Consider the following 21,623-nt stretch of genomic DNA (forward strand, 5'->3'; position numbering starts at 1 on the left):
GGACTCTTTTTGATACTTGAAATATTTTGACCACATATGAAGTTTCAAAGCATAAAACAAAGCTACATTTGCCTAAATGAACTGTCATCTTTTAAATACCAGCACCAGATGTACACTGGATGAGTTTCATCTCATTGTGTGTAATCACAAAATAGAAATGGTCTTCTTCTGTAGGATTATGCCTTTTTTCTTTCCCCCCCCAGATGTCCTGGAATGGAAGTGATCAGCTGGAAAAAGCCATGGAGGAGGTGTTGGATGACGACGACGAGGTGAAGGTAGAAAAGAGCTGCGTGGAACAGATGGAGAAGCACAAAGAACCAGAGAGCCCGGCGCTGGAGACCCAACCTGCAGGTAGACACTCTGGCCCTAATAGGTTTGACTAAGATCAAAGTTCTCATGATCGCTTAGCCAATACATTTTGATTCATAAAATTTACAAAGTGAGACGTTTTTCAAGACGCTGCTTTCAGGCAGCTGCTAAAAAAAACTTCAGAATTGACAGTATAATTGTGTCAGCATGAATCTATTATGTCAGCTCACACAAATGACTTTCTTTTAGTTTAATTCATTTCAGCTCATTTCTGTTGTGCCAATTCTAAATAGCTATAAATTCAAGGCCTTTTACGATCATTTGACATGGAGTCATATTTGACCCTAGTTATTCTATTTATAACGTCAGTTGGTACAAAGTTATCTAAGGAAGCCCGGTCAGCTGAGTTTGCAGGAGTCTCTTGTGCTGAGTGGACAACTCTTATTGTCTTTGCATTTCCCATTATTTTGATAACTTGTTGTTATGTAAGAAATCCACGTTAAAATGTGCTTGAATCCTTTATAAAATCTAGTTGGAAACGTTATGCTGCTCATTTGATCCAGAGGTTTGCAATTTTGATCCTTTTCTGGCTCCAAAAGTAGCTGTCTGCTGCACGACATTTAATACCAACCCTGCATCAATTTGCACCCCTCTTGGGGACGTTTAATACTCGCTTTGACACCCGATGATTTAAATGGATTTTCTGTAATTTACCTATGGTCTACTGTGAGGACATGTTGTCACGCGACTCCAATAAGTAATGTCTGACAGCAGGGTTTTCTCTAAAGTATTATGGTTTCATTATGGATCAGAACTGAAATTAATAGAAATGGGTTGTGATCTCCATAAACAATGTATGCCGTTTTATCTGTAATTGGTGGAAAAATGAAAGAAAAAAATAGAGTAAAATGAGGCCTTTTACACACGCAGCAGAGTATTTATAAAAGCGAATATATCCCCCATATAATTTTTAAAAATAATACCGCACACACAGGATCGTTTTTAACAATGTTTTCATCCGCACAAAACCATGTAAATTCACCATTAACTCTTGTTTTAAACATTCCAGATGCATATGGGGCAGTGTACACAAAGCTAAAACCCAGGTTAGCTAGTCTGTCCTTCAAAATAAAAGTGGCACAATGCTATTGAACAGCATTGTGCCTGTGTAAAACCTCCAAGTGCTTTTTCTCCTTTGCACCTCAATGTATTGTAGTAACTGAGCTTGTAAAATCAGACAAATAAAGGCCACTGAACCAGCTGTGATGTTTATAACGTTCTTTTTACGCTTTTACTTTGAAGTCTCATTACTGAAGTGAAAACAGGAAATGTTCTACGTGCTATGAACAACCTGAGATGCCTTAGGTTAGTGAATTTGTCCAGTTTAACATTGATTAAACACATATTACTAACAGTCAGTCACAAAAACAGCATAGAAATCTTTGACTCCATTAATTTTTTACTCCACTAAGGCCAAGTCTGTAACGATGGCTGCACGTATGTGACGTCAACACTGTGATGTGCCGGACTCTAAAACAGTCATGTACACACGCAAGCTAAAAACCAAAGTGTTTATAAATCTCCACTTTGGCCGGAGTTTTTACAATCATTCGTTTTTAGGGATGTAAAATGCCATTTATGTGTGGATGAAAGGCATAACCTCATAAAAATGTATCAAATTTCCCAAATATCTGGCTACGTGTGGACAAGGCCTAAATTTATACGCATGGGTTAAGCTCATTGGTACAAAATGGTTTGTTTACGCGGTTATGAAAAGAGAGGATGGCAACACTTGGTTGAGTAAAATGTGGGTTGATTTGGCCCAGAGCCGTGCCCATCCCATGTTTTTTTGCTGTTTGATCAGCACGGTCAACGCTTGAGTTATCTGACTGCTTTATATGAAAGCATGGTTGACTGAGATTGTTCAGCAACCAGTATGGCAACAAAACTTGTCCAGCAAAACCAAGACATTTGCCTTTTACAGCTTCCAGGCTGCAGGCCCTTGAGGTCCTCATTTACGACTTTTTATTTTTACTTGTTAACTTATGTGCAAATTATGTTGTTTTTGGATATTAATCAGTGTTAAATCCAGACTGATGTTTTTAAATTAGTCTAATTTACCAACAGCCGTGTATGAAAATGACAAAGCTGCTTTTAAAGGTTGGATCTATGGAGGAGTAGCAGGAATCTGTTCCATGGGTTGAACTGAACAAATAACAAAGGCCTGTTTTGGTCACTTGTGTTCACCCATAGCCTGTTCAGGTCCATAAATCAAGTTCAGCAAGGTTATTTAGTCATGCTGGTAAACATACCTGAGCTGTTTACTGTGAGGATAAATCCAAGTGTTGCCCAACAGGAAAATCGTGATTTCTACCATTGGCTTCATGCTCCTCTATTACTGTGAGTGCCTTGCGAAAGTATTCACCCCCCTTGGCTTTTCTTTTTTTCATGGTGTCCTGCCTCACAACCTGGAATTACAATGAATTGTTTGAGAGTTTTCACGATTTCATTTACAGAACATGGTGACTTTGAAAAGGTTTTATTTTTTTGTTGTGAAACAAACAATAACTGGGACAAAATATTGGAAAATGTCAGTGTGCATATTTGAGATCTTGGAAAATTAAAAGAAATCAGACAAAATATCATTAAGAGAATTGTAGACCCCCACAAGTCTGGTTTATTCTTGGCTTCATTCTCCAATATCCTGAATGTGCTATGCTAGTTTGTTAAAATATATAAATAGATAGACACCATGTAAAGTTAAATGGTGTAAATGGAGATCACTATCCACAAATAATTTTTTTTATGCATTCAAAATAAAATACCAGTTTTATTTAATTATCAGATGCAAAACCACACTTTTTGCACCAAATAAGGAAGCAGATTTGTCATTTCAACATTTAATTTTAATTTTAAAAGTAGATTTGCATTCAGCTTAATGTCGATGATCACACATGCTCACCTTGGGCTCCAAGGAACTTTGGAGCAGAGCTAGATGGAATAACTGTGGATGTTGTTGGCAGATGATGTGAAATTACGATGTTAGTCTATAGCAGCATGACTTCTGAACTACTAAGAAAGTAAAGCACATCACCCCAGTTCTAAAAAAACACTGGCTCCCTCTATCTACTCTGCATTTTTGGAACCAGACATGGAGAAGCAACATTTAGTTTTTATGATCCACTTATCTGGAACAAACTCCCAGAGGACTGAAAAGTGCTGAAACCCTGAGTTCCTTTAAATCAAGGTTAAAAACCTATTTGTTTGGAATTGTCTTTAAATGTTAATGTTTAATTCAAACTGTTGTAGTTCACTGAAACTTCATTAGATTGAGTTTGTAGTCCAACCTATCATGACCTTCTGCTACTATTCCACTGCGATGTGCTTTTGTCTGTGTGTTTTCTTTTATGTTCTGTTCATGTACAGCACTTTGAATTGTCTTTTCACTGAAATGTGCATTACAAATAAACTTGTCGTGCCTAACAGGGAATGTAATTCAGAATAAATGCAGGTACTGAAGGTTTCAGGTGACCAAGAATAACTTACCAGCTTCAGGAAGTAATAAAAAGCTTTCTGATTGATAAGCAAAAACTGTTTTAAAACTACTGTTGTAAACCTTCAAGCTGAGTGGCAAGCTGTTCTAAAAAGATGATGATTGTATAGATTATGTTTTAAATCTTTACGTCTCAGCCATGTAAAGTGTATTTTTACTCAAAATTATGATACTGTGAGACTCTCTGACTGACCCTTTACGTAATTCTGCTCTGCGTTTAAACTCCTCTGCAACCCCTACTCATTTGTTTGATTTTAAATCAGGTTTTGAAATTTATTTAAATAAAAAAAAATGCTCCCTAAAGTTTAACCAGAACATAAAAAGATGATGTGATACTTCATGTTAGAGGAAAGGAAGTCTGACATAAAGATTATTTATTTTTGGACAATTTCAGGTGAAATGAAACGGTTAGTGACTGAATGTGTCACACGGAAAGAAGCACATGCGATCACTCTCTTTAAGCAAATGGTTAACGATGTTCTCAAGAAGAAAAGGTTTTGTTCTAAAAAGGGTAAGAAGACGAGGTACGTTGAGACATTTATGAATGCGCGTCTGGCGTTTATTTTCAATTACGTTGGTTATTCAAAACACCTGTTTTTACAGGATATTTTGGTTATTTAACACAAATGTGATCTCACAGGGTTTCATACTAAAGAGAAAAGCTTTTTTTGATTTCACTAGGGGTAAATCAAAATATCACACGCATATTGTGTGTGATCATGGCTCAATGCCCAGGGCAACACGACCTTGGGGGCATCCTACTTTCTAAGTTTTTTTTTTTTTTTTTTTTAGAAAGATTAGCTTCAGTAAAAGGTTGTTTCACATCTTTTACTGAATTGGGGAAATTTTTGAGTCATCTCTTTACCCAGGTTACTCACCAGGATTTTATTTCAGCATTACGGTGGACAGCTGGCAGGGGTGCTTCTGCACTGCTGTTTCGTTTCCTTGCTTCTCTGGATGCATTCTTGCAGTGTAGCGTTGCGTAGTGCAGCTCACAGTGGGCTGTTCGTCGACTAATAACAGCTATCACTAGTTTTAACGTTGTTCGGGAGTTCTCTAACTTCGCTGATGCACGCTCAAGAGCTTTATTGACTTTTCTATGTTGCTCTCAAACATCTTTGTAATAGGTTCGTCCTGCAATTGGCGGGTTGTCGGTTCGATTCCCCACTCTAACTGTCTCCGTCGTTGTGTCCTTGGGCAAGACACTTCACCCGCATTGCCTGTTGGCAGTGGTCAGAGAGCCCGGTGGCGCCGGTGTATGGCAGCCTCGCCCAGGGCAGCTGTGGCTGCTAACATAGCTCACCACCGTCAGGGTGTGAATGTGTGGAAATGGGTGAATGACTAAACTGTAATGTGAAGCGCTTTGGAGGTTGTCAAGATTATTTAAAGCGTTATACAAGAACAAGCCATTTACCATTTACTGTTCCGTGTCGTATAGACCGCTAGCTAACGGTCTAACTTCAGCGTAACTTTAACAACTCTCCACGTAACGGTTCACTACACTGAAATGGGCCGGATAATTGTACACGTCACAGAGATTATTTGAACCATAGTTTGAGATTTATGAATTAATTCTGTGACTTAAAACACAACAATTATTTTCAGTACTTTTGTTACTTACAATTTTTAAGGCAGTATTTGCTCTCGTAGGCACCATTCTGATAACCTGACAAAAGCCAGCTGTATGTCGCTCCGCCTAGCTCCACTCACATACATCTGGGACACCGCCATTGGAATTGCCTTTACTGAAGGCTGGGCCTTATCAAAACTTCTTGCATATGATTGGATAAGCCACTTGTCTGTCATCTTTATTGACGTGCTATTTCAACCACTCACACCGAAGCTAACCCGTGACGCTGATGATAGCGACGCAGGAATAAATAAATAAATAATAATAATGTGTTTGCGGCTCTAGTGGCACGCGTTTTATTGACAGTGAGCTGACAGGAAGAGGGGTGGAGACAGGCGGCAAAGCATCGCGGGTCGGAGTCGATTCCGGGCCGACCGCGTCGAGGACTAAAGGCCTCCTAACATAGTTAGCGCTAACCGCTAACCGCTCCGGGGCGCGTCCGCGTCTGCACCTCCGCTGCAGACGCGGACGCGCCCCGGAAAACAAAACTTGCCAAATCCGGTCGGGAGAAGGGCGAAAACATGGTTTCCACCAACAAAAGCCTTCAGAGGCGTTCTCTGATGTTCTTTTAATGAAACAATATTAGGTAGATTGGACAACACGGAAGAAATAGCAGCATCAATGTTAACGCTTGCTTCCTCGACGAGCCGCCATTGCTATCAAAACAGTCTCACGTCATGGTCACGTCTCCACTGCGTCACATCTATGAAATGCCAGCCCTGCGTCCTGATTGGCCAGACCATAAATTTGGTTGGAGAAATCACTTTCTACCGGCGGTGTCCCAGATGTATGTGAGTGGAGCTAGGCGGAGCAACATACAGCTGGCTTTTGTCAGGTTACCATTCTGATGCTCTTTACAGGAAAGGTCAAAGCAGACTGAGATCTTATACAGTGCAGGGAGCGCTCCTAAAGACTTTTTAAACTCTGTGGTGGCGTCAGCCATTTTCTCTGGTGTCATTTATTGAAGCTGCAGCTTGTTTACCGATGAGAAGAAGCTGTTAGATGAACTCATCAGGAACTCATCTGTCCAAGTATGCTCCCTCGAACCGACGCAGGATTTTAAGAAATGTGCAAAATATGTGTGTATGCCCCTTGGACGCAGTGCAGGTGGCGGGAGAAGACAGTAGGACGCTAGCTAACGTTATTACAGATCCTTCCTTCCAGCATCTGTTAAACTTTTTAACCTTCCACTGATCTAAAAAAAACTCAAAAAAGTTTATCATCTCTGATGTTTTTTGCTCTCTCTTTTTCATTCTTGTAAATGGTCTGTTGGTGTTTTGCATGCATCAACATACAATAGAAATACCTGTGCTACTATGGGGAAATTCAGGTGTGACAGTTGCAGAAAACATGTAGATAGAATAAACCAGACTTGTACTTGGATACAAAATGTGAATAAAAAACTAATTTGATGTTAGGCTGTAAAGCAGAAGAGAATAACTTATTAGAAAGGGGGAAATACTGTCCAATTATTAATAGGTAATACAGCATATTCAGGTACAACTGAAATGTTCTAGTTAAAATAGAAGAGAGACAGCAGCCAATTTTACAGAATAATATAAGAAAACTGTGCAATATGCATGACTGTACAAAGACACTTGTAGAGAAGCTAAAAGTGTGCAGAAGTACATTAGCATCTGAGAGACAGCATCAATCATTCTTGATCAGATCACAACCCGTCAGCATGTTTGTAAACACGGTGAGTTTGTTGCAAGCAGCAAAGGTTATAAAGTCTGACAGCAGCTGGGATGAAGAACCTGTGAAAGTGTTCCTTTGTGCATCTGGGATGCAGCAGTCTGTCAGAGTCCTCCAGCTCTGCAACAGCTCCATGCACGGGGTGGGAGACATTATCCATCAGTGATGGGCCTTTTCTTACAGTCCTTCTATCTTCCACCACCTGCACTGGGTCCAGGGGGCATACGTACACGATTTGTGCATTTCTTAAATTCACCTTACTGAGTTGCACACTTCTTTTAATTTCTTGAGTCTGCTAATTTTAATAACTAAAGTATTTATGTTGTAAGGTCGCGCTTTGCTGCTGTTAAACCCATATTTCACCCCCTGTGGACAATAAAAGATCTTTCTATTCTGTTCTAGTCCAGTCGAACAATAAGTGACAGTGCTGATAGTATGACCGTGCAGCTGCAGAGAGAATGAGAAGGAAACTATTTGCACAGCATAAAAGTGAGCAGTGGAAGTTCAGCTGTGGTCCTTGTTCTGCTTCCTGTTTGTTAGCGTGAAACTTTCAGATTGGAGGTATTTTCAGTGTAGACCCCATGACTTCCTCTATCACTCTAGCTCACCTTCCCTCCATCCTCTCGTCTGTGCTGTGTTTGCAGCTTTCCTCTCTCTCTCTGCATACAATGGTATTTCCTGTTGACGTGTCACTGTTCTTTTCTTTTAAGGTGGAAGAAAAATTCACCTTAATTTGTCAACAAATTGCAAAAGAAAAAAAAAAGTTTGAGAAAAGGACTCTTTCTATCTGCACACAGAAGCATGTCCAGCACCACCCAGTCCCAGTGCCATAGAGGAGGACAGCGTCCAGTTCAACAAGCTGTCGTACCTGGGTTGCACGTGGGTCAAAGCCCCTCGCAACGAGGCAGAGGCGCAGAGAGCCATGGCCACCCTGCGAGCGGAGAGTGCCATCCCGATTCCCATCACCCTGCACGTTCCCTGTGGTCCAGATGGTTCTGTCAGGTCAGATAAAGGAGACCGATCGTGCGAAGAACTTGAACACACTAAAATAAAACATAAGCAATAAATTAGGATACAGTGATCTGCAAAATTATTCACATCCCTTGACATTTTTTTACATTGTTTCACTTCATTGTGTTTCACTGGGATTTTTTTTTGTGGTAGACTAACACAATGGATGCATAATTATGAAGTGGAAGGAAAATTATACACTATTTTTAACATGTATTACATGTCTGAAAAGTTTGATATTTATTAGTGTTTAGCATTCTCAGATCTGCCTAAATGAGGTTCTGTCGAACCAGTCGCCTAATTGGTGCATAGATTTCTTCTATGTTTATATCATAATGAATCCAGCTGTTTCATGCCGGCCTCATAGGTACAGTTAGAGCAAAAAAGCATCGTGAAGACCAAGGAGCGCAACAGACAAGACAGCGATTACGTTGTGGGGACATTTAAAGCACGGATAGCTTATAAAACAGCTTCCCAATGTTTGAACATCTTACAGAGTATTGTTAAATTTGTCATCCAAAAATACTGGTGCTAGAGTAAGGCGACTAAATTCACAGGCCATTTATGGAGGGCTTAAAGCTGGAGGAGCCGCTGAGATTCACAGCTGTTTATAGGACCACTGTTAGCTGTGCACGCCACACATTTTTCTTGAGACAAAAATGTTAGGAGTTTAGTTTTTAAAGGAAGCCAAAAGAATTCCCCTCTGCTGTCAGGCGACACAATACATGTGATAAAAGGTTCGTTAGACCGATTAAACTAGAATTCAACCTTTTGGCCCGCTAATAAATCTTTGTTTGGGGAGAAAATAACCTTGAATATGCAATAGCTACCAGTAAATATGGGGATGGAAATACCATGCTGGGGGATATTTTCCTTCAGCAGAGACCTGTACAGGGTGGATGTGAAGATGGATGGGGCTAAATATAGGGCAGTCCTGCAGGAAAGCCTGTTAGATGGTCCAAAAGACTGGAGTGGGTCATTGTTCTGCCTGTTCAGGACAACAGCTCTGAACTGGCAGCTAGAGATACAATGTTGTGGATTAGATTCATGGGTTAGAATGGATCAGCCAAAGTGCAAACCTTAATCCAGGTGAGAATTTTTGGCATATTTTAAATTCATGCTCATGCTACAATTTGAATGAGCTTAAGCTATTTTGAAAAGGAAATAATTGATAAAACAAATTGCAATAAAATTCACAGAAGTTTGTTATTGTAATGTGAAAAAAAAACGTTTAAGGGCTATTTTTACAAGTCGCTGTATTTTAATGTGCACTGTATATGTTGTCTTTCATTGTCTCCAAGTCTTTTGGTTGAGCTTCTTTTGCAAATCATGGTGCAAGTTGAGTTGGGCTTTAGTTTTAATTTTCAAAGTTGCAGTACAAATTATTTCATCCAAAAAAAACTGCCTTAACTCTAACAGCAGTCTGGAAATGAATACATAATATTTAACCATCATATGGATGAATATATATGTGTATAAAATGCTCTTTATATATACTAATCATAATTTGATGAGAAGAATGGTTACAAAAAAACTTGTTTTACTTAGTCAGTTGTGACAAGTGTTTTTCTCCGTTCAGACTTCCATGTACTTTTGAAAAATAAACTGATCATGAAACGATATTGCATAAAGTATTAGCCAAGTTCAGTCCTTTAGTAAAAAGGGAACACAGAATTTGAGACATACTGCGGAGGAAATGAGACAAAAGCCAGCCATTTCTTCACTGATCGTTTAGAGCTGTGTGGCTATCCCCTTAAATTAATTTGAAAATGGCTATGAGTCGAAGTTAATGTCATACATTGAAAGGAAACTATCAGCTTGATGTAGCATAAGAGAAATATTATTGGTAACTTCTGTCCTTTCCGTTCTCCCTCCACTCAGAATCGTAGACCAGGCCTCAGGAACCGAGATCGCCTCCTTCCCCATCTACAAGGTGTTGTTCTGCGCTCGTGGGCGGGAGGACTCTGTGGAAAGCGACTGTTTCTCCTTCACCGAGAGTTACAGAAGTTCAGAGGACTTCCAGATTCACGTTTTCTCCTGCCACATCAAAGAGGCCGTGAGTTTAAACACGTTCAGGGCCACAATCACTGAACATATCCTCAGCACGCTTCCTTTGGTTCACTGAATCCTTTAACATTTAGACCTAATTTGGTTTCAAAGTGCGCCTTAAAAACAGAGGTTTTCTTGTTTTTCTGGCGTCAGAAGCTGTTGGTCACGTACATAACTTCTTTTATGTTACCACTAGTGTTGCGCCGATGCCATTTTTTGGCCCGATACCTGGCTGTGCAGTATTGGCCGATACCGATACCATCTGTTTGAAATCGATGTGTGTATATATATATATATGAAGAACTGCATACTACTTAGGGGAGTAGAACTTTTTATTGCCTACCTGGAATGGGTGACAATAGTTGAATAAACTTTTGGCTCTCAAAGGCCAAAATAGTGCAACATTCGTGAAATTATAACATGTATAATAGTAGTGCAACAGTAAGACAGTAAAATTACATTAATAATTTAATAATCCCTTTTTAACCCCTGAGTTTTGGCTCTCAAATGCCAAAATAGTGCAACTTTCATGAACTTATATAACATGTATAATACTAGTCGGGAGAGAGAAGGCTGCGTTCAAGTGACATACAAACATCAAAATAGTATCGGTGTCCTATTTGATGGTACTTACCGATACCACCATTTTAGTGCTGGATCTGGGCCCCGTCCCATACTGGTATTGGTATCGGTGCAACACTAGTTACCACTGGAGAAGCGCATTCAAATAACAAACAGCAATGGAGCTCTAGAAAAATTGGTTGTTGTCCGTTTATAGCTTGTATATTTGCATTTATTTAAATAAAACTGTCTGCTTTTGTCTGTTCAGTGTCTGTATATAGCATGCAGGTTCAGCACTTGTAGCTGTGTGCAGACTTTTAGGTGACACTGTTTCTTTCAAATAATACACTTACTGCTCATTTTTATGTTCTATCAAAGCAAAAAAAGATTAATACATTAGTTGTTTTTATCTGTAGTGTCCATCTATAGCCCTTCTGTTTCTCTGTGGATCTTCTGCGTGTGAACAACAGTTAGTTTCTGCTGCCACTGTCTGATAGTCTTCATTTAGTCTGTTAGTGTTTGCAGTGGCCCCGACTGGGCGGCATGCAGCCCTGTTGAACTTTTTCAGACTTTTTAATAATGCAAACCTAAAACATTTGAATATTTTCGGGAGTTTATATGCTAGACACACACAAAGAAGTGCATAATTGTCCAGTGGTTAAAAATATACCTTTGTTTGTATTCAACCTTACTGTGTCATTACTTTCTGGAACCCACTTTCATATCAATTACAGATGCTAGCGTTTTGGGCTATCTCTCTGTCTACCAGGTTTACACATCTAGAAACTGACCTTTTTGCCTTTTATTCTTAGCAAAAATAACTCATGGTTGACAAAATTGAAGGAAGAACATCCATATACATTAATCTATACTTTGGACTTTGATTAGTATACTCGTATCTAAAGCAGGCATCCTCAACAATTTATTCACCACTGACCGGTTTAATGTCAGACAATATTTTCATGCGCCAGTATTTAAGATGTGGCGGAAAACTCCAACAAAATAAAAAAGATAAAACCAGCTTAAAATTTTTTTATTTTAGGAATATGCTCAAATATAAAGAGCATAAACAATAAAAATCACTATAACACCAAATCAGTGGGAGCCCTGAGCTCATTTCTCTGGAACGAGACGGTCCCATCTGGTGTTAATGGCAAAACATGACACCTGAAGTGTGTTGCTTATGTCCAGTCTACTCAGATATTTAATATTTTTCACTGCAACAATCCTGACATCGCTTTAAAACTGCTGGCGTTGTATAGCCTCTCCTAAAAGTGTGCAGGCAGGAGACATTTTTGTCACCAAAATTAAATTGTTTCTTAGCCTTAGCAAAACAGTTACCCACCAAGTATTCCGTTATCAGTGCATTTGTTGACGAGACCGAGACAATCGGTCTCGTCAACAAGTTATTGACGAGACCGATTGTAAGTTATTTATTCCTTTTGTGCACCCTGGCATCTTCAGCAGCATTACGTCAGAATATAAAAATAAAAGCTGTCTAAACCCAATATTGATTTCCAAAGTTACACTCCACTCCTACACCGGGAATAAAACCTGCAGCCTGCATATTGTTTTCTTCCTGAACTTCATTTGAATAAAATTAAATATACAAAAATCTTATCTTGCTGCTCTGTGTCCACCTGGTCTCAACAGACCAAGTGGACCTGCAGAGACCTGCGGATGCAAAGAGAAACATTCATAGAAGTTCACAGAAGGCAAATCTTCACAGACTAAGTCGAGATTGAAGTCATAACTTCTAAATATGCCCACACTGTTTAAGTAAGGCGCAGTAGTATTAGCTACAGTTGGCCAGAAGGGGGCAGTATTGTCTTCTGATAATTATTTTTCTAATTTGTTTTTCTATACTCCCTTTCTCTTTGTTTTCAGTTTTTATCCTCGCTTTAGTTTTTAACATCTTGTTTAATATCTTCCCTTTATTTGTTCTTTTCCATTCAGGTCAGCCGGATCCTTTACAGTTTCTCCACGGCCTTTCGGCGCTCTTCACAGCGAACAGATGTCAGGGACACATCGGTCTCCGGTCCTCCTGACGGTGATCTCTATACCTTCACCGTCTCGCTGGAGATCAGAGAAGATGACGGCAAAGGCAACTACAAGTACTTGATCCAAACATCCAGATACACACCCATTCAATACAAACATGTTTCTGCTTAGTAACACAACGTTCGACACATCACACTGCATCTTTGCTGTAGGAAATGTTTAATATGCCAGGCTAATGATGTTTGTGCTTTTTTTCCCCACAATTAAAAAAAGAAAAAACAAGTGCCAGTAATCTAAGTTGGATAACTTCTGTGATACTATAATAACCTTAAGGAGAATTAAAAAAAGGAAAATGCAAAATTACCTTAAGAAAAGCATAACAACAAAGAATAAACTGAAAGTAAAACGAAAAATTAACACCATATTGCAGTACCTTTGAATCGTCTTATTACTGAAAAGTGCTTTATAAACAAAAGGTTGCCTTGGTTTGCTTTACCCAGATATAATAACTGGATAGCCACAGTATAAAAGAGTGCATTTTTTTTCTCACTGTCTGACTTTCAATGTAACTAAACTTTACCTGTTTTAAATTGGTTAGGATTATCAAAATTACTCCCATTCAGTAAATTCCAAAATAACAAGACTTTTATTTTGTTTTGCTTTTATTTTATCCAGACGTTCTCACACATGATAATAATAATAATAACAATTCATTGTATTTCAGGGAGCCTTTCAAGAAACACAAGGTTGCCGTACAAAGAGAGAAATAAAACACAATCAGTTAAGACAGAGAAACAAGCAATATCAAAACAAGCGATAAAACTAGACAGTCAAATAAAAATAAAAAACTACGAGAAATGGATGTTATCTTGGATATGCAATTTGAAAGAGGTGCGTCTTAGGTCTGGCTTTAAAAACAGAAAGTGATTGAGAGTTGCGAAGATCAGGAGGAAGTGAATTCCAGAGAATGGGAGCAGAGCGGCTGAACGCCCTGAGGCGGGCAGGGGGGACAGTAAGATGGATGGAAGAAGAGGACCTGAGGGAACGGGAGTGCAGAAGGATAAGAGGGAGCAAGGTTGTGGGTGGATCCTTAGTATTCTGTTTAAATCGCCTTTAAAACCATTTTATCTCACTCAGACGTTTTGGGCATCCTTCCACAAGCTTCATGTTGGTTTGTTCGTACAAACCTTTGCAGCTCTGCCTGTAAATGTTACATTGAGGTCAGGACTTTGTGGGGGCAACTCTAACTCAATAAGACACTATATAGGTAGCTTCATTCCCCATCTTCACATCGTTTGATGCTGACACGCATATCTCAGGAAAGAGAAATTACCAATCTCCATCCCTATAACTTCACATATGGGAGCTGTTTATCCTTGCGTATACGCGTTTGGACAGATTAACATGATGCCTTCAGGGATCTGGAGCTTGTACCCGAGCATAAAGCAGACTTGGAAATCTTCTTGATTTCCAAGATTCCCCCCCGAAGTCACAGAAATTGAGTGTTTGACAAACTCTTAAAATAGATCCACAAGTGTACCTCCATTTTACTCATGTTATAAATTTACCCCTCGTAGGCTTTAAAAGCCATGAGATCATCATATTGATGTTCCCAACTTATTTAAAGACATAAACCTCTGCATTAGATGAAAGTAATATATAATACTTTTTTAACAAATATATCTCTTATTATTTTTACAAATCGAAACAAGTTTTGTAATCTAAACTAAAACAAATGAGATTGTGTCTGGCCTAATGGCAAACACTTTGAGGGGGAAAAAGTTACTGTTTGTTTTTTTTTGGACTATAAGGCACACTTACAATCCTTAAATTTTCTCAAAAATGTATTGTGCTCCTTAATGATTAAAGTTGTGCTTACAGACCAATTTTTTTGTGGTACAATGGGCTCAAAAATCTGTTAAAATGTGTAAGTACGACTTTGGTTAGCAAGGAAGCCGCTCCGCTCAATGGCTATTCGGAGCAATATGGTACATTGTGTCACTACCTGATTGGACCACTGAGCTGTCTACAAGACTGCCTGACTATAATGTCAAAACTAGAAGTGCATTCATCTAAAGTCCCCCACATACTCGGGCGTAGTTCACTCTGTGGAGGTCTGTGTGTACTTGAGGCATACAATACAAGTACGTGCAGAGCTCCATTTTTATGACCGCGTATGCTTGGTGGCCTTATTTTGGCCTTATGATAGAAACAGGGCAGTGTAGTCCAACTACTCTGTGCTCCTGACAGAGACGGATAGAGAGCTGTGTAAATGAAGGAGTGATATTACACACATGGGAAGAATAATTAGGGCGCCTTATAATCCGGTGTGCTTTATGGTCTGAATACGGTATTTATCTTTGTATACACTGTATATAAATATCTGATTTTGACAATACTAACTCATATTTTGTCCTGTCCACAGCCCAGTGCCAAAGGACAGGGATAAGTTTTACTTTAAGCTGCGACAGGGTGTCCAGAAGAAGGTGCTGGTTTCCGTTCAACAAATGTGCAACAAGGAGCTGGGCATCGAAAGGTGAGAGTTAAATCAGTTTCCAGTATAAAACTTATAACAGACTCAAAAGTCCTGAGGTAAAACATAAACGGCATACAGCAAATTGAATAAAAAAAAGTCAGGCACTTGCACCAAAAGGTTTAATGGTGTGGTATATTGCTGCGTCTTTCTTCAAATTGTCCCTGAATAATTGGATTTTCTGAACCATTGAGCTGACGTGTAAAACTATATTCATGAGATGTGCCGAACTAATGCTGCAATAAACCTGAACACTAAAAAATCCTCCCGTCACCCAGCCATTTTCTTCCGCTTATCTCAGGTTGACTCTTTGCTGCTCATCCTGGAATATCCCATGATGTTTACAGGCAAAATGGGATTTAGATAGTCCCTCTATCAAGTTCTGCGTCTGGTCTGGGGTTTCCTCACTGGGTCGTACCTGAAAAACCTGAGGGGAGTCACCAGACGCCCAAAGTGCCTCTCCTCTAGTCGAAGGAGCACCAGCTCCACCATATGCACTAAACAGATTTAAGCCACTCATTTTCAGCATCTTGTTCTTTCCATCACGATCCCCGTCTCGTGATCATGAGGGTTAGAACTTGCATTTCTACAAGTTTCAGTAAGTTTTTCAAGACTTATTTGTCAGGAGTTGTCCAGGTGAACCTGTACACAACCACACACACAGAGAGCTCTGTTTTTGAGAGTTTATTGAAGAGAGATGGATTGTGGCTGAAGAGAACCAGAGTCTGTTACCGGGTTGGAGCAGGTGGATGGTGGGTGCAGGAGCTGGAGGACTGGAGAGCGCTGGAGAGCTACGGATGCTGCGCTGAGAACCAGCAGCACAGCAGAGAGGGGACTTGGAGGCACAGACGTAGGAACCTCTGTCAGGCAGATGTAGGAACCTCTGTCAGGCAGACGTAGGAAAATCCTCTGACCGGCTGACGTAGGAAAATCTCTTTTCAGCAGACATAGGAAACTCTGGCAGGCAGACATGGGAAAATCTCTGACTGGCAGACGAGGGAGAGTTGAAGCTCTGACAGACAGACATGGGGAAATCTCTGGCTGACAGGCGTGGGAAGGTTGACGACTGATGACAATCCGGCGGGGAAGAACTGACTGAGGAGGGTTTATATAGGTGAGTTGACAGGCGGAAACAGTCCAGGATGATTACTAGCAGACAGGTGCAGGTGATTAGGGAGAGTGGAGTCAGAGCTGGGCGGGAGGAGGAAGGTGCTGGAAAGTTCCAGAGACAGGCAGGCCAAAACTGCACCATGACATTATTGAGATTTCTTTTTTTTTTTTTTTTTTTTTTTAGGAATCTCATGATTAAAATTTAGGATCTATAAAAATAATGTGTATTTAAAGAAATAAGAGTAACTAATATATAATACTGGCTATTGTAGCACACCTTTTAATTTTATTTGCTTAAATGAGCTACAAAAAGCCAAGTAAAGTATAATAACATGACGTGATCTAAATTCCTCAGCCAGTATTATTAAAAAAAAGCACATTAGTCACTAAAATACAAAAACCAAATAGCTTAAGCAAAATGGTTTAAAGAAATAATTTACACATTTCCAATTTTAATATATAAATTAATGTAATTAAGGAACTATTATAGAAAATCTAGATGCAGTTAGGAACTCTTCTTTAGACCTGAATTAGAAATTTTTAAAGGTAAGGCTTTTTATGACTTTAAGGTCATGTTAAGTCTGTAAAATGAGCGCTTTGCTTTTAGGAACTCTTCTTTAGACCTGAATTAGAAATTTTTAAAGGTAAGGCTTTTTATGACTTTAAGGTCTTGTTAAGTCTGTAAAATGAGCGCTTTGCTTTTTGGCTCAGCCCTTCTTTCACAACTACAGACCAAAAGCCTTTTATCAGGTTGAGAACCACGGCATCGGACTAAAAGATAAGATAAGAGAGGCTTTATTGATCTCACATTGGAGAAATTCACATGTCACATCGGCTCAGTAATCAGAGAAGGTGCCAAAAGTAGGACAAGGTGCATCAGGTATACACAGTGTCCTCGTTTATACAGTGGATCAAAAAGAAGTTGATAAGAAAATAAGAATAAAAATACAAAATAGAAATAAGGCAGAGGATGTTTTATGTACATCCACGGTGACTTATATACATATGTATTGACATATATTCAGGTGTAGTAGCAGCAGAAGTCACTAAAAGGAGCTGTCGCGTGACACATTTCACACCCTACAGCGAACAGCTCCAGCGCACGCTGATGGTCGTGCCTTAAAGATGTCCCGAAGAACTGCGTCCTCTGCAGAAAGTGCAGATGAAGCCCTGAGGTCTGCAGCCTTTACTGGGGGAAAGCACAGCTTTGTTCCAAGAATCAGGACACAGTTTTTTGCTTTAGTTATACAAGAACTTGAAGGACCTTTAAAAGCATCACCAGCTCCCTAAACTTCCACAGCACCCTCCACAAAATGCCTCTGGGGAGTGGGTCTTTAGCATTTCTTCTGATCAGCAAAACCCATGTGGACTGGACAGCTAAACGGCCAAGATGAGATCCAACATGCTCCTCGTAAATCTGAGGTCCAAAGGCCGGTCAGAGATTTCCTTTGCAACAACCAAGAGACGGGTTTCTAACCGACTCTGACAAGAGTTATCCCTCCATAGTTGTAGCACACTCTCCAGCCCCCATTCCTTAAAAATTGGGACCACCAGCATCTCCCATCTCAGTCCTCTATGCAGCATTAAAGAGGCGACTCAACTTTCCAATGATATCCTAAGCATCTTGGGATAATTCTCTTCCTTTCCTGGAGCCATGATGCCAGAACTTGGCGACCTCTGGCCTGGTGAAGGACTTGCCTTAAATACCTCACTGTGGTAATCTGCCTTTTACGCTAAACAACTTTGCTCCTTCAATTTTCTTCCCATTTTCATAAACAAATAAAAACGTCTTTCCGCTAGCTGTTGCTTATTCTGACCACAAGGGTGCGCCTTTAAGCTCTTCATTATCTTCATAACTGCCTCTCTAAATCATCACTTTTTGTACTAATAGGTTACAATGCCATTATAGTACCTCCACTTTGTTACACTTATTTACTCTTTTTGTATAATGCAGTACTCACCCAATTAATGCTGCACAAAAAGTTTATGAACAAATCTTTTATGTCTTGGTACTTTTTGGAAGGTTGGTTTAATGTGTTTAATATAGATGATTGCAGTATTTTCTCTCACTGGGACCGTATAACTTCGTTCAGGTGACTTTCTGCTGCTTTCACTTCATTTTGCCTTCACTGAAATGGGTAAAAAGCCCTTTTTCTGCACCTTTTGCATGGGATTTGTTGCAGAATGACTGGAAAGTAAAATACTTTGTATCTTTCAGAGCTTTTAAATTGAGATTTGAGCCTAATTTGATTTTATGTACTGGTTTTGCCTAGTTTAGTCTTTGAAACGTATATATTATTCTTATAATTCTTGTAGTGGTTTGTTGTGTGTTATGATGTAACTTCATTGTGCTGCTGCTGCCCATCTTGGCCAGGTTTCCCTTGGAAAAAGAGAAGATGAATCAAGGGTCAGTAATCCTGGACAATAGACCTGAAAGGGATCTCTTTGAAACACCATAGAGGTTTTCAATATCTGAAAAAGAGATAAACAGGGTAGCCTCGCACCACTGATAGCTACAGAGGTGTGAAGATAACAAAGGAAATGACCTAGTTTCTCCAGTGGTGCTCAAGCATATAAACGTTTTAACAGCGGGCTGCAGAAATTTGGATGCAACTTAAAGAAAATCTTTACTCTTCGCTGTGTTCGCAGGTAGCAAGCTTTAAACAGCTTTTTTTTTTTTGATTTTTTTTTATTAAACTTTGTTTTACCAAGAAGACCCAATTGGTGTTCAAAACATGCTTTTTTTGTGATATATTTCATGGCAGTAATATGGTGAGAAGAAGACAAACAAATGGTGTCCGTCTTGTTCCCAGGTTTCATTATGCAAAAATGCTGGTGAAGATTCTCAGTCATCCAGGTCATGGTCATTCCAAAAAAGTAAAAAACAAAGCAAATGGACTCGTTTTCCGTAGTTGAAGACGTTTCGCTTCCTCTCCAGAAAGCTTTCTCAATTCAAAAAGTCTGGAGTAATGTGGAGTAACAAGCTTTATACTACTGCCCAACAAAGGCCTTGCAATGGCTTACATAACATGCAAATTCAATCGAAACAGGTCCACCCCTTAGTAATGGGCGGTCGTTAAAGCCATTAAGCCAGCAGACTGAACCGAAACTGGTCCACTCCTCTGTAACGAGGAGTCGTTAGGGTTGTTATTGGCCTGGGTTAAAGGTGCGATGTTTTGATCACCCATATGAGGGTGAGAACTGAGGTGATGATTGGCCGGAATTAACCCTACAGCTGTGTTGTAGTGTCTCTCTTAACGTAGATGGCTTCCTTCACACCCTTTTAAAACCATCAGTCTTCTTTGTCCAAAATGTGAACATTTTGGTCCTCAAAAGAGTGTCCTTTGTCCTTAAGGTGTAGGTGGACATCAGAGTCTTGTCCTGAGGAAGTAGCTCTCCTGTGTTGAGCCATGCGTCTGTGGAGAGGTTGTTTGGTTTCTCCAATATAAAGATCAGAACATTCCTCACTGCACTGAACTGCATACACCACTCCGCTCATCTTAGATTTGGGGGTTTTGTCCTTGGGATGCACCAGCCTCTGTCTGAGGGTCCTGTTTGGTTTGAAATGTACTGGGATGTTGTGTTTGGAGAAAATCCTCTTGAGTTTTTCAGAGATTCCAGCAACATATGGGACGACGATGCTTTTGCGTTTATTCTTCTCACCATTATGTTCTGCAGTGGGTCTTTTGGATTTTCTTGCTGATTTGACAAAAGCCCAGTTAGGGTACCCACAGGTTTGGAGGGCATCTCTGATGTGTTTCTGTTCCTTGTGCTTCCCTTCTGTGTTAGTTGGGACATGCTCGGCCCCAGTTGCTTTGTTTTTTACTTTTTTTGGAATTATGCAAAAATACACACAAGCAAGTAGGACGGCCTCTATGTCGGCAGAGTTTTGGCAGTTTGCCCTGTTGGGAACAATGGATGGGTATTAACACAGAGCCGTGGAGTAAAGACTTCAGCAGGGACCTCAGAGATCCAGTTGTTGCCCACAGGTGTAAAACGTTTAGGAGAGTTGCCTGTCCTCCCAGGAATAGGTCAGACCATGCAAAGGCCTCTGCGTACTCACAGACACACGACTGTAAAGCATGGTGATGGAGGGGCAGGGATTTTGGCCTGTTTTTCTGCCAGAGGACTTGAGCAGTTGTATTTGTTGAGTCGACGTGTCGCCAAAATATTCCACAACCAAACATGAAGCCTCTGTCTGAAACTGGGTCATGCAAGCAGTGAAGCAATAAAGAAGAAAGGGGCAAAATTCCTCTAAGACTGATAACTTCAAACAGAAAGGGACAGCTTTGAATTACTACAGCTGAACATGGTTCTACAAGCTACTGCATCATAGGGTCTGCACCTAAAGTTTCACGTCTTTTTTTTCTTTTGGACTCACTTTTTCCACATCATGTGTTATGATGTGGTCTTTTTCTGTTTGAGGGAATGTTAAAAGTTGCAAAAGAGCAGATTATTCATACATGTTATGTCTTGATTTGTATAACTAGCCTCTGGTGCATATTTATTTTTCCTTAACTGCATCAGACGATACTCTCATTGTCATGTGCATCTGTGATTAACCAACCTGTAAATGCATCCTTATGTAGTTTTGGCCTGAAACCTTTTGGCTTTCACCTTACTGGGTGATAGTTAGAACATTTGAAGGAACTTGGGCCAAATATTCTCTCATTGCACATAACTTTTTAAGCTTTTTTTTTTTTTTTTAACAAAATGGAGAAGAGATTGCAAATGGAGAACTTGCATTATTTTTTGTTTGTAGTCAGACATATTTGCATTTCTAAACGGCGCTGAAAATGTGATTTTTACACCTATGAAATCGTATTTGAGAAAGGGCTGCAATTCTTCAAGAGAAATATTTGTTTAGTTTATGACAAATGTTGGAAATGAATCTCATTGGTTATTATAAATGTTTTGTTTTCTTAAATTTGTTAAAATTTATGTTTGAAACAGATGCTGCCTCAGACACAAGATTTGTGTCTGAGGCACAAGTGATCAATTTCAGAAAGGTTCAATACAGAAAGACATTTTGATATACCAACATTGCACACATTTTTATTATGATGACAATATATTCATAATTAATATTTTGCAGATTCAGAATCCACATTTAGAGTAACTAGTTGCATAGAAAGGCATAGCTAGAGTCAGACAGTAAAATACGAGCTAAG

At 39.7% G+C, this 21,623-nt stretch overlaps 1 protein-coding gene across 1 annotated transcript in view; it reads left to right on the forward strand.

The window, feature by feature from the left end:
* Positions 1-21,623, forward strand: part of rabgap1l (RAB GTPase activating protein 1-like) — a 156,332-nt gene that overhangs the window by 8,371 nt on the left and 126,338 nt on the right. Inside the window, exons 3-7 of the mRNA XM_036140978.1 lie at positions 204-351; positions 7,985-8,189; positions 10,080-10,254; positions 12,765-12,922; positions 15,235-15,345. Of these exons, the coding sequence (XP_035996871.1) occupies positions 204-351; positions 7,985-8,189; positions 10,080-10,254; positions 12,765-12,922; positions 15,235-15,345 (797 nt within the window). The remainder of the gene's footprint in view (positions 1-203; positions 352-7,984; positions 8,190-10,079; positions 10,255-12,764; positions 12,923-15,234; positions 15,346-21,623) is intronic.

The sequence above is a fragment of the Fundulus heteroclitus genome, chromosome 9 (genome assembly GCF_011125445.2).
Source record: "Fundulus heteroclitus isolate FHET01 chromosome 9, MU-UCD_Fhet_4.1, whole genome shotgun sequence".
In the NCBI taxonomy this organism is placed as follows: domain Eukaryota; kingdom Metazoa; phylum Chordata; class Actinopteri; order Cyprinodontiformes; family Fundulidae; genus Fundulus; species Fundulus heteroclitus.